The sequence below is a fragment of the Hydra vulgaris genome, chromosome 08 (assembly GCF_038396675.1).
Source record: "Hydra vulgaris chromosome 08, alternate assembly HydraT2T_AEP".
NCBI lineage: Eukaryota > Metazoa > Cnidaria > Hydrozoa > Anthoathecata > Hydridae > Hydra > Hydra vulgaris.
In genome coordinates, this window is record NC_088927.1 from 16,830,891 (window position 1) to 16,843,754 (window position 12,864).

General features: G+C 29.7%; 2 protein-coding genes across 2 annotated transcripts; both read left to right on the forward strand.

Annotated features, from left to right (window-relative positions):
* Nucleotides 1-249: 249 nt before the first annotated feature.
* LOC136083068 (probable serine/threonine-protein kinase DDB_G0272254) lies at nt 250-1,005 on the forward strand. Its single transcript, XM_065802475.1, has one exon. It carries the CDS (start codon nt 250-252, stop codon nt 1,003-1,005), a length of 756 nt encoding a protein of 251 aa, XP_065658547.1.
* Nucleotides 1,006-1,118: 113 nt separating this feature from the next.
* Nucleotides 1,119-4,858, forward strand: LOC136083069 (uncharacterized). The gene is made up of 8 exons (XM_065802476.1): nt 1,119-1,172; nt 1,254-1,346; nt 2,006-2,120; nt 2,177-3,324; nt 3,465-3,519; nt 3,940-4,008; nt 4,153-4,239; nt 4,758-4,858. The coding sequence occupies exons 1-8, from the start codon at nt 1,119-1,121 to the stop codon at nt 4,856-4,858; spliced, it is 1,722 nt and encodes a 573-aa protein (XP_065658548.1).
* The last annotated feature ends 8,006 nt before the right edge of the window (nt 4,859-12,864 follow it).

The window sequence follows — 12,864 nt, forward strand, 5'->3', positions numbered from 1 at the left end:
ATATATAAATAAGTATAAATAAATATAAAAAAATGTTGGCTTTCAAACTAGAGTATTGAAGCGAACTTGTTGTTTTATTCAGAGTTTAAACATCTAATAAAGTTCATATGTCAATTAACTCTATTATATTTTAAGAAATAAATAATTATAAAAGTTGCCAAATATATTTCGTAATAAGGAAGTTAGTATGAGATTAGGAAAATAATTAAAGAGATAAAAATTTTATTAGTATTATTTCAATTATAGGTAATGGCTACGTTCTCTTTAAAATCATTGTCAGAACTAGAAAATAAAGTAAAAGATTTTTCAATAGATATTCCACTGATTTTTTGTACAAAAATAGGTGAAGGGACATCTGCATCTATTTGTAAATATGAGCTAAAAGGTGATCCGGTGGCTGTAAAAATCTTTAAACATTCTTTATCTAAGAAGAAAACACTTCAGGTTGCAGATAAACTACGCAAACTAGTTTGCCCTCACCTCGTAGTGTTTAGAGGATACTCATTGCGACCATCAGCTTTAATATTTGACTTCTGCGGAGTAAATGTTGGAGATGAATGTGTAAACAATGTATCCCAAATGATAAAAATTTTTAATGACAATGATCATTATGTATTAAACGAGAGATTAGACATTATCAAACAAGCTACCTTAGGTTTAAAAACTTTACATCATTTTGGAATTGTACACAGAGACTTTAAACCATCTAATCTTTTGGTCACTGGAACTTTAAACAAACTATGCGTCAAATTAACTGGTTTTGATGACCTATCTTTAATACAAGAAACTATTCATGCCACCCTGACAAATAAACCTTTTTTATTAGGAATGACTTTAGCTTATACAGCACCTGAAATCTGCAAACAAGAAGTTAAATCTCCATCTTTTAAGTCAGACATTTATTCCTGGTCAATGCCAGCTTACGAAGTTCTTTCTGGATATGAAAGCCCTTGGGTAAAAATAATACCTATACTCAATGATTCTCTCCTAATAGAAATTAAATAATAATACCTATACTCAATGATTCTCTCCTAATAGCTCTGAGTCAAGATAAACGACCTAATATAAATGACTTAAACCAGTTTTACCCATTTAATGATGAAACTTGGGTTTTTAAAATGATTTGCAATGCCTGGGACAAAAATCCAGAAGTCAGAAAAGATATTGATAAGGTAAGTCGAGTATCAAGTAATATCAAAATTTCAATAGATTTAACATTTAAAGATGAAAATAAAATAACTTTTTTTTTTCAGATTTTAAAAACCCTAAATAAAGATAGAAGAAGCAAACAAGCAATAAAACCAAAACAAGAAGCAAAAAACTATCCACTCAACGAACGTAGGCAGGTATGAAAAAAAAGTAATATTAGTAAAACAGCTATTTTAACCATCATATTCTTTCATGAGCAATATTTTTGGAAATATTTAAACTTGAATTCACGAAAATAATGTTTAAAAAAATTTAATTATTATTTAAAAATAAGACTTCATTCTTGGAACAAAACTGTAATAAAGAAAAGTATTCCTTTTTAACTGGAATTAAAAAAAGATTTCATTTTTTTTAACTGGAATTCATAGCCCAACTTGATTCAAAAAAAAAGGGAGTTTTATTTCAAAATAAAATGACATTAGCATAAACTATAGAACTTTAAACGTTTGCAATATTAAAACTTTGACTACTTCCTTATCTTTTATTATTAACTAGAAGCAATACCCAGTGAGCACGGGACGTAAAAAAGATTTCTTTTAAACATGTTTTAAAAGTCTGTTGAACGTTTCAGACGTTTTTTGAACGCTCAATAAACGTATTTTTTAGAACCCGTGCTTACTGGAAAATTTGCATTTAATAAAAAAATATATATATATAATTAACAAAACAATTTTTTTCAATAACAAGGTTAAAATGAGTAACAAAATAGTATGGAACAATTTTTTTTTATTTAAAGAAAGTTAACTCATATGTGTTGGGTATTTTTAAATTCTATTTAAGTTTTATTTGAAATTAGTCTGAAAATTTGGATTCATCAAAGAAAGTAAATGCTTATATATTTTTAAGTTACTTGATTACTCTTTTAAAAAACAGCAAAATAAAATTAGTACGCGATTTTGTAAAACAAAGAAGTAATAACTAGATATAATTAATAATATAGATTAAAATATATTTATTTTTTAATAAGTTGTGTTTTTGTTTGTTAAAGTTATCACAGAAAAAGACACGCTGCTTAAAATGAAAAAGCAGAAAAGTTTCATTCAAAATTCTGTTCGAAATGATATGAGACGATTAAGCCATCTATACTCGCATTTTAAAAATTACGATGTAAAACCAATTTATTGCAATGCAGCCGATATGTTTCTTCGACAAAATTTTAGTTCTTTGAAGCTTGCAATTGAAGTATATACAGATACGTATTCTGAAAATCAAAAATCAGGGTTAAAAGCTGCCTTATATTATTTAATTTCTAGCAGTGCAAAAAAATGTATCGGAAACTTTTTGGCTCAAGATAATGATGATTCAGCTAAATCAATATCTGATTTTTTAGTACTTCTACAACTTCGTAAAGAAGAAATATTTGGGGATGCAACATATGATTTAAATGAACGCAGAAACATTAGTTTAAAGAAACCATCAAAATTACCAATTGAATCAGATGTTCAAATGATACGTGATTATTCCATATCTATTATAAAAAAGTACAAAGAGGATAACTTTGTCTTATGGGATCTTCACGCTTACGTTGAACTGCGTGATGCTGCATGTACAAGGCTTGTTTTATTTAATGGTAGACGAGGCGGTGAGCCTGCCCGTCTTTTGTTACGCGAGTGGTTTGAAACAGCAAAGGATGCATGGTTAGATAAACAACGTGCTGAAGATTTAACAGAGATAAATGAAACAAACATGAAAATAACTTACCAAAGTGGCAAAGGTTCAAATCATCTTGTCCCTGTTTTAATTGCCGAAGATACTATCCGTGCTATGGAAATTTTATCCGATCCAGTTGTTAGAAGCAATGTGGGAGTTCTGGAATCAAATGTTTACGTGTTTCCTAGTTGTCAAAGTTCAGAAAAGCATTGTTCAGGCTGGCATAGCTTAACTAATGTTTGTGATAAACTGCCTCTTATAAATAAGTCTAGATTAACTGGTACAACAAATAGACATAGATTAAGCACGCTTATGGCTGCAATAAACCTTAGTGATTTAGAAAAAAGTTTAGTTTTTAAAAATGCTGGTCATAGCAAAAATATAAATGAAAATATTTATCAAGCACCAGCCGCCCACCAACAAATTTTGTCTACAGGAAAACACTTGTTGTTGTTATCGATGCAGGTATAAAGTAGTTTTTGTATCATTAGAGTATACTCTATATACTCTACATTAGAGTATACTCTATACTCTATATACTCTATACTAGTATAACTAAACAAATATAAGATATAGTTTTAAGATATTTATATACTTTATAATAGAATTTAATATATAATACTTTAAAAGTAAGTTTATGTTTTTACATTAAAAAAATAGGTTATTTGCGCGCAAATTATAACAGTCTAAATTAAAAATTTTAAGAATAAATGGTTAAAAATCTTTCATGCGACTCTAAATCAACAAGACTTCGCAGTCTTGTTGATTTAGAAATAATTACTTACTTCACTTGAACGACTTGTAAGTTCATTTATTAAATTAGACTTAAGTTATATTTTTCAATAATAATTTCTTTTGCATTAAATAATATTTACTTAATGATATTCTACAATTATTTTCAAAAATTTATTTTTAATTGATGCAGGAAGCAGACCCAAGAATCCCAAACGTATGAAAACCAGTTTAAATTTGATTCAAACAGGTGGGAATTTATATTTATTTTAAAATCTCTATTTATTCATTTATAGAACTTCTATTACTTTAAATAAATAAACTGCAACTAAATTTAACTTTAAATAGTAGATCCCAATGGAGGTGATCCTGAAAAAGGATGCAAATTTGAAAATGAGGCAACTGATCATTTACATGGTAATGTTTGATTTTTCTTTATTAAATAGTGTTAATTTCAGAGGAATATACTGTTTTAGTAATGTTATTAAATCTTATATTTGTTATTATTTGATTAAAAACTTATAATGATTATATCTAAAATTTAAAAATCTTTACTTCTAGAAAAACCTTTAAAAAGTCAGCATCTGTCAAAAGAAATTCGAAATTCAAATGTTGAACTGAATAAATCTCCTGCTCAAAAATTAGAAGGTAATTTTGGACATTTTTGCAAAGGGGTTTTCCAAAAATTACGTCGCGCAATTCCTGACCGTTTTTTTACCCCTCCTCCCCACCTCTTCACAACATCGTAACTCTTTAGTAGCGAGTTCCTTACGAGTCGTCAAACCCCTTTTCCCTTCCTAAAGCGTGGCATAATTTATGGACGACCCCAAACCTGCTAACTGTCTTAATTTGCCTCAAAAAAGCTGTATAAAAATTTGTCTTTACTTAATAAAAGTCTTAATAGTTTTACCGGCCTTTTTTCCCTACTTTCTTCACCCCGCATCCGACAGCCGTCTAAACTAACAAAAAAATACAATTATTTATTACCTAACACAGTTTGATCTATAATTGTAATTGATTTTTAAATAGAACAGTAATTCTTTTTTGCATTAGCCAGTTTTGGTATATTAAAATTTACTCAATAGTAAAATAACATATAATAATAAAAATAAAAGCTTTTTAAATTTCTGAAAAGATTTTAATTAGCTTTTGCATTTTTCGTTTAGAGAGAATGTATACTCAGTGGTTAACAGAACAAGAAGAACAATTGGAAGAAATGTTTGGAGAATTTATCAGAGATAAAAACTTTGGATGGCCTAGTAATTAAAACAAAATTATTGTCTTTTAAAAGTACATAAAATGTATGGCATATATATATTTAAAGTGTTTTCCATTTTAGAGAATGATGAAATAAAGGTCTTCTGTAACCAAACTAAGATTCGAGAAAAAGCATTAAGAAACAAAATTAACAACGAGCGAGTAAAGTGGACGAGCTTACGAAAAAAAAGAACAGAAGAACTTAATATTTAAATATTTGTGATTTGTGTTTGTTTAAATCACGATTTTTTTTGAGGCCATACCTGTCAATTGAACCTGACAGCCATTTTGACAGGATCTTTTCCAGTTGACTAATCGTCGCTGTGGGATAATTTTTTCTAACTGCATCTGCATAAAAAATACCAAGAATCAATAGAGGTGAACAGAAAATAAAAAAACAAAAAAATCTTAATAAAACTCCAATCCACTACCATTTTACAAGAACATAGGTGTCCTGTCATAAACACAGGTATCCTCTCAGTTTAAATTAAATTTTTTAATTTGGTTAGAGCTTTTGTTTTATTAAATAAAAACTTTGACAAATGACAAAAAATTAAAAAATCTTTTGTTTGTCTAAATAATTAAGTAAAATATAGCTAACTATAAAAATATACCAACAGAAAAAAATTTAAAATCAATATATATATATATATAATAAAATTTTTTGGAATGTCCTAAGTATTTCGGGCAAATGGCTATTCTATGAAATTTCTAGACTTACCATATCTTTCACCTCAACTAGGGCACCAAACTCTAGCTTTCCTTTTCTTCCTGTAAAGTTGTATAACATCGACAGTTGCGCTGTCAAAATTCTTTTCAATATTTTTTTCATAGAGTCTTCCAGGCTACTCTCACCAATGCGAGCCAAATAGTTTATCTAAGAAAAAAAAATATACGCTATGATAGATCATCTGCAAATGGAATGGAAAACCTGCCACCAAACACAATTAAGTAAAAGTTAAAAATTTTTTAATTATTCATTTCAACTGAAATGCATGATTGAAATTTTTTAGCATTTATAACTAAAAGGGAAGCCCTAGGGCTTTCCTTTTTATTTACTAAGTTTCTGATAAATGGACTTCCACTCTTGGATTATTTAGCTTAATGACAAAAAGTTCCGTCTGAAAAAGCATACAACATTTATATTACAATAAATATTAGGGTTCCTTCGCAAATTACGTCACACATATAGGGGATAGGTAGATCATGGATTTTGTATAACTTTATGACAGGGGGGGGGGGCAGGTAGGCATAAGAATTGAATATTTAAACAGTTTAATGGTCAACTTATTGTGAAACATTAGCCGCACAAAAAGACAAGCAAATTTTTTTATTAAAAACAATAACTGTGTACTTATATGTTATTCTATAAACGCTTTTTAGCAAGAAAATATATAATTTTTATTTCTTAAAATATATGACATTATATAAAAAAATATGAAACAATTTAGTAAAATGGAGATATAAAATATCGCAAATTAATAAAAAATAGCAGACTGTTTTTGATCTCTGCTCAGAATCTTCCATAAGAATTCGGTTAAATTCCAGAAGATCATATATTTCTTGGAGTGGAAAGGTCAGAGCCTCTGGAAGATTTGCAGTCATTGTTTGTCCAATGGGAGCTTGTTTCTGTCCCTGCTCTTTAATTTCAGCTTTCAGCTCCTCCAGTTGCTTGAACACACTTTGGAAAAATGGTCGAACAGCCTCAGCCACGGCATGCTTTACAATATCAGGAACTAAAGACAAAACAAATATATTTATGTTAAATGCTAATGGTGTGTATTTTAAAACATAGAACCAAAAGAAGTAGTATGGTGGGCTTTGAATTATTTAAGAGTTGAAGAATGGCTGGTGACAGTTATCATGGCTATGTTAGTTCAACATCAATAAAAACAAAAGATGAGGATAATGATAGTTTTGAAGTAAAGGTTGGTGTGCATCAGGGTTCAGTACTCAGTCCCTTGGTTTTTATTATTGTCTTGGAAGCTCTCTCTAAAGAGTTCAGAGTTGGTTTACCGTGGGAGTTATTCTATGCAGTTGATTTGTGTCTGATAGCAGTGACAGATTAGAAAAACTAATACAAAGAGTTGTTGGAAAGATGGAATGGAAGCAAAACGGTTGAGGATAAACATGAATAAGACTAAAGTTATGCATTGTAAAGTCAAGAATGAGCAAGCAGAAAATACTGGGAAGTGGCAATGTGAAGTGTGTAGGAAGGGAGTTTGAGCAAACTCGACTGTTTGTACAGTTTGTAAACAATAGGTTCGTAAGAGATGTAGTGGTATACAAGGTTCACTTAAGATTGTTGGTTTTGAGAAATTGTAGAAAATGTACTCTTAGTGAATACAAAGAAGTCAAAAAATAAATTAAACGAATAGTGGAGTAAAGATTGACTGAAGGCATTTTTTCAGACTTTTTTGAGGCATGATTGTTAAATTTATTGATTAATATATTGCTCATCTAAGTTTTCAGTTAAAAAATACAAATTAGATAAAAAAAAACTGTACAAAGTCACTCATAATTTGTGTTTACGCCAATCGCTGCAGAGTATTACTATTGTAAAGCAAAAATAATCCAAATCCTTAAAAATCTAGCCTTATACAATCGGCCTCCAGTCACGATGTCAAGGCCTTTATTTCTAGAACGCCATGGTACAGAGTGTTATGATGTATGACAAGTGATACATGGGCAACAAAGATTGATGATATTCAGTGCTATGAAAGGACAGAAAAGAAGATTATCAGATGAATGTGTGGTGTGACTGTAAAAGACAAGAAAAGAAGTGATGATCCTAAACGTAGATTAGGAATAATGATTGTATCTGATTGGGTTTGTCAGGGAAAATTGAGATGGTTTTATAAAAGTAAAACTTACGAGTTGTGGAAGCAGAACGTTGACCAAACACTTGAGGAGATAGAGGTACATTTAGACGTGGACATGGTGGTAGAGGAAGTGATTTATGCATCACAGTTTTTGATGGCTGTAGTTCTTCTTCTGAACTTGAGCTAAAACACTGACGACTCCTCTTCAACAATTTTCTGGATTGTATTTCAAATCCAAATTCAGGATCCCTAGAAAATTAGAAACAAAATAATTATTTCAGGTGTGTAAATAATACACTGAAAAAAATTACCCTTGATTGTTGAAACCAATTAAAGGGAATTTAAAAATTTACAAAATAACCTTATTATATATACTTACCTATAGGGCTGTAAATCCTGGCTCATGTTCATGAACGACTTGGTGATCAGCTCGACAAGAGCTCGTTATGTTCGGCTCGAATGGTAAATGAGCCGGGCTTGAACAAAAAATTAGGCTCGTTTATTAAACGAGCTGAGCTTGAACATCATAGGCTCGTTCATATAGGCTCGATTAAAGCTCGAATATATATATATATATATTTATTTATCCAATGCAATGAGAGCAAGACTTATATTTGTGAAAATGTAATTTGAACTATTAGTGGAGTGTTTAATAGGAATTATTATGTTTGTGAGAGTTTACATAATGTTTGAACTTTGAACATTAAGTTTGAACATTGAACTATTAGTTTTAACTTTTATTTTGAACTATTAGATTTGTGGGATCTTATTTCATTATGTTGATTATTTGCATGTTTAATAGACTGTAGGATTGTTTGTGTTGCTTGTTGATTTGGACTTGCATTATTTACAGACGAGCCTTTAATGAACAATTTTTTTTCACTAAACAAGCTTTAAACTAACAAGTTACAATAATTATTTCGAGTTTTAAATCAGTCGAGCTCGAGCAACATGTAAAACAAGCCGAGCCCAAACAATACTAATCCAAGCCGAGCTTGAACAAAGAAACTCATGTTCGAAACAAGCTCGAGCCGAGCCTGAACACTCTTAATATGTAAACGAGCCAAGCCAAGCCCTGGCAAGCTTGGCTCGTTCGGCTCGATTTACAGGCCTACTTACCTATAGCATATATACCTAATGTTTATATTACTTTTGTAAAATAAATAAATTGTCTTTAAATAGCCGAGTGAAGTAAAACACAAAATAATAATATCGCAATTGCACACTACAAGTAATTGTTAATTAGAGCAACAATATATCATAGCAACAATATATCATACCATTGCTGTTTAGGCATTCTTTCTTCTTTTCTGGCTCATTTACTTGTTCAGAACAACTTGAAGAAATTTCAGTGTTATCCAAGGACTTAACTTCCGCCCTTTTCATCTTTTCATAATCTGTGACAAGTAAATTTTAGAATTCATTTTTTTTTAATCATGGTAAAAAAGAGGTAAAAAAGAATGCTACCCAATGTGTTCGCTTTTTTGGCATATCCATTAAAAAATGTAAGAATACATGGCACCTTATAATTATACAATTAATACCAATTTACTTACCTCCACTTTTCAATATGAGCAAATATGGATAGATAGGCCAGTCTTTATGATTTAATATTGGTGTTTTTCCTATTTTTGCCAATTGTGTAGCACCTATTCCCTGAGGCCAACAGCTAGCGGATTCCTGCAATAACCAACATTGTGGAACTACTGCCACTCCCTCCTGAAATTCTAGTAGATGAAACATGATATGCTGTAAGAAAAAACGTAAAGAGGTATATATAACCAAAAATATGCCAAAACTCAATATATTCTTGCTCACTTGTAAGGGCTTTGCTGGTAAAAAGGCATATTATATATAGGATCAAAATACCCAAGTACCCGTACATCTTTTGAGATCACATATAAAGTTAACAAAATTGGTAAATGCAAATCCACCTTCCGGTCAAGTTTACTTTTTAGCTCGGTTTCTATTAGAATTATTTTACTGGCTTATGCTAAAAAATTTTTATAAACTTACAGTATAATTAAAAGACAGAAAAATTAAAAGATCTGCCTTTTAATTCAAATTCATTATTTGATATGGTAAAAAAAGCAATTACATAACATCTAAAAAACACCAAAACATAAAAATAGGACCTGTATGAGATATAGTGAAATAAAAAATGAAAGCACAGTCGTTTTAAGATATTATTTATAGTTATAATTTGATACAAGCTACTTAGAGAAATCAGAATAAATTTAGTCTTGTATGGTAACATCACATATTTCTTTTGAATTCCATCCACTCTTGCAGTTTTATAATATCTAGACAAATTAGATGCCTTCACAATATCAAAATTTTCCAAAGAATTGGCTGGATAATTGAAAAAGGGCTCAATAGTTAAAAAAAGTTTATAAACAAAACTATGTTTTTCATCACTATCCAACTTTAAAATATTTTGAATCAAACTCATTATTTAATTTTACGCAATTGTTTCCGTCTGATGTAGAGTAAAAGAAACCATTTACGAAAATTTCTTTAAACTGTAAACAGTTAGAATGTTCTCTAAATATAACAGGGCCTTGGTCATGTAGGTTTCTGGGAATACCTTCTTCCATAGATTTTTTTGAATTTCTTACTTATGATCCTTTTTTTTCCTAATCTACGTCTAATAACCTGATGATGAGGTAATTGTGGTTTGCGTATCAAATGTCCCAGGAAGTTTTCCAATGGAAATGCAATGTAGTTATCAAGTGATCCAAATTTTTTTACATCTTCTGCTATATGTATCAGGCCATGTACATTATGAGGCCATGTACATACAGGCCATTGTAGCTAATAAATCCTCTACCATAAATTTCCATAGCATTTTCAACAATAGCACATAGGAGAGTTGCTGCATAATCTGCATGACTTGCACACAGATCTGGACTAGCTAAACAGTGAATCCCTACAAAAAACAAAAGAAAATTTTTATACAAGGTATTTGACAGATGTCTTTTAAGCGCAACAAATCCACTATGTAATAAAAATTGTCTAAATTCAACTGCTTTCCATCTTTCAATGTCACTTAAAGGTCAACATTTTTTGGAAAACTCTTGGGGAATAAAAGCTCTAAATTCAATTAGCCTTTTTGAAATGCCATTAATGGATGCTTGCCCTAATCTTATTCCTTCTCCAACAGGGCTTCTCAGTAAAACATAAAAATCCTCCTCATTACTCGAAGGCAGACTAAGTGCATGTAGTCAAGTGGAAACTGTCACCATGCTAATAGACAAAGTTTTTAAAGGAGAAAATCCTATATGATGTTCAAAATCTTTTTAAATCTAATTAAAATCTTGGTAATTATAAGTGGAGCATTAGTATTTGGGAATATAACCTTGTTGTGCCATTCCCCATTTTGTGTGCACTATCACACCCATAATATCTACTATGACCTTTGATTTGCTTCACATATTATTCACATATCTTTTGCAGGGGTGTCGCAAATAAAACAGGACAGATTTATATTAGCAGAGTAAGTTTTACCATCTGCATACAAATTTACAGGATCTTTCTCTAATTCGTCAACAAAATCTTTAAAATATTTATGTATGTGTACTGGGGTTTACTCTGTCCACAAAATAAACCTATCAAAAAAGGATACTATTTAATTGCTTTGATACTTTTGCTAGTATTGGCCAAGTTTGCTGTGTAGTGGACTTGCAAAGGTATTCCATCTTGATTAGTCTACAGAGAAAGCTCAGAAACTTCCGAGAAAACATTTCTGAATAAATTTGTTAAATGGCTTAGACGCTGCAATGACTTTACAATACTAAAGTGAAAATAAGAACCACCTTCAACTTCTCTGACATTGCTTACACAAGGTGTCTTCAGTAAAGTTCTTGGATCTTTTGGAAGTGATGGGTGAGATATTCTCAGTATAGACAAAAGAGAAGAAATGACAACCATAGAAATAGAAAAAGATGATGCCCACATTTTTAATTCAAATGCTAAACATTTTTCATTATTTTTAATTTCATCTTGATCCTCAGTTTCACTTTCAACAGAATCATTCTCTGATAATGATTCAGCATCACAACCTTCAATTTCATCCTGCTGCATATACCTTTCCCATTCATATCCATAATTGATTTCGTTATCATTCGATAAAGTTTGAACATTTTATAACTTTCTTCAACTATTACATTTAAACTATTGTTTAATTCAGATTCCTTGTCATAATCTAACACATTTTGATTTTTAGAAGATTTTGAATCAACACAATTACTTTTTTCCCCATGCCCAGTTTCTGTATTCCCATTGTCATTGAAAATAGATATCTCAAAATGTTGGTTGAAAGGTTTAGTATTACAGCTGTCATATTCTTTATCAATAGCAGTCATAATTTTATTTACTGACTTCATAATTTTTTTTCTCTTTGACCAGTATGAAGGCACAGTATGCATTCTAGTAATATAGATCGATACAAATTTATATAATCTGATCATATTATGGCAACTGAATTGGCAGTTCTAGCAAATTAAAACAATAAAGGTCAATATAATAATATAAAAACAATAGGGAAGTGCCAGACGTATGATTATAAAATAAAAATATACATCTAGATCTATATCTTTTACAGTTTATACAGATCTGTATTTAGATTTTCTTATAAACTTATGAAAGAGATATACATTAAAAAAATAAAAAATAAAACAGTAACAGGGTTCCCACCGAAAAAAATATTTGAAATTCCAAGACTTTCCAGGACTATTTTTCTATTTTTCCAGGACGTTTGCTTTAATATTTTTAGGACTTTTCAAGGATTTACAAAAAAAAAGTTGTAAATTCCAGGACTTTCTAGGATTTTTTTTTCGATAGCTCAAAATAACACAAAATATTAGCAATGATACATATAATGACTATATACACATATAATATACATATAAAAAACTTTTTTATATGTATATTATATGTATATAATTATAAATATAATTATATTTATATGCATATATACATGTATATTATAATATAATATTAATTAAATTAATTAAATATATTATAATATAATATAACATATAATTTATATGTATATAAATATTTATGTTTTTACTTAAAAAAAACAATAAATTTAGAAATATTATGCCATTTTAAAGGACTTTTCCAGGATTTTACAGAATAGTTAGAAAAATCCAGGACTTTCCAGGACTTTCTAGGATTACATTCAAATTCC

Excerpts from the sequence above, each read along its gene's own strand:
- LOC136083068 (XM_065802475.1), top strand. The coding sequence starts at position 250 with ATGGCTACGTTCTCTTTAAAATCATTGTCAGAACTAGAAAATAAAGTA.
- LOC136083069 (XM_065802476.1), top strand. The coding sequence starts at position 1,119 with ATGATTTGCAATGCCTGGGACAAAAATCCAGAAGTCAGAAAAGATATT. Across the intron at positions 2,121-2,176 it reads CGATTTTGTAAAACAAAGAA|TTGTGTTTTTGTTTGTTAAA; the intron begins GTAATAACTAGA and ends TTTTTTAATAAG. Across the intron at positions 3,520-3,939 it reads TTTTTACATTAAAAAAATAG|TAGATCCCAATGGAGGTGAT; the intron begins GTTATTTGCGCG and ends AACTTTAAATAG.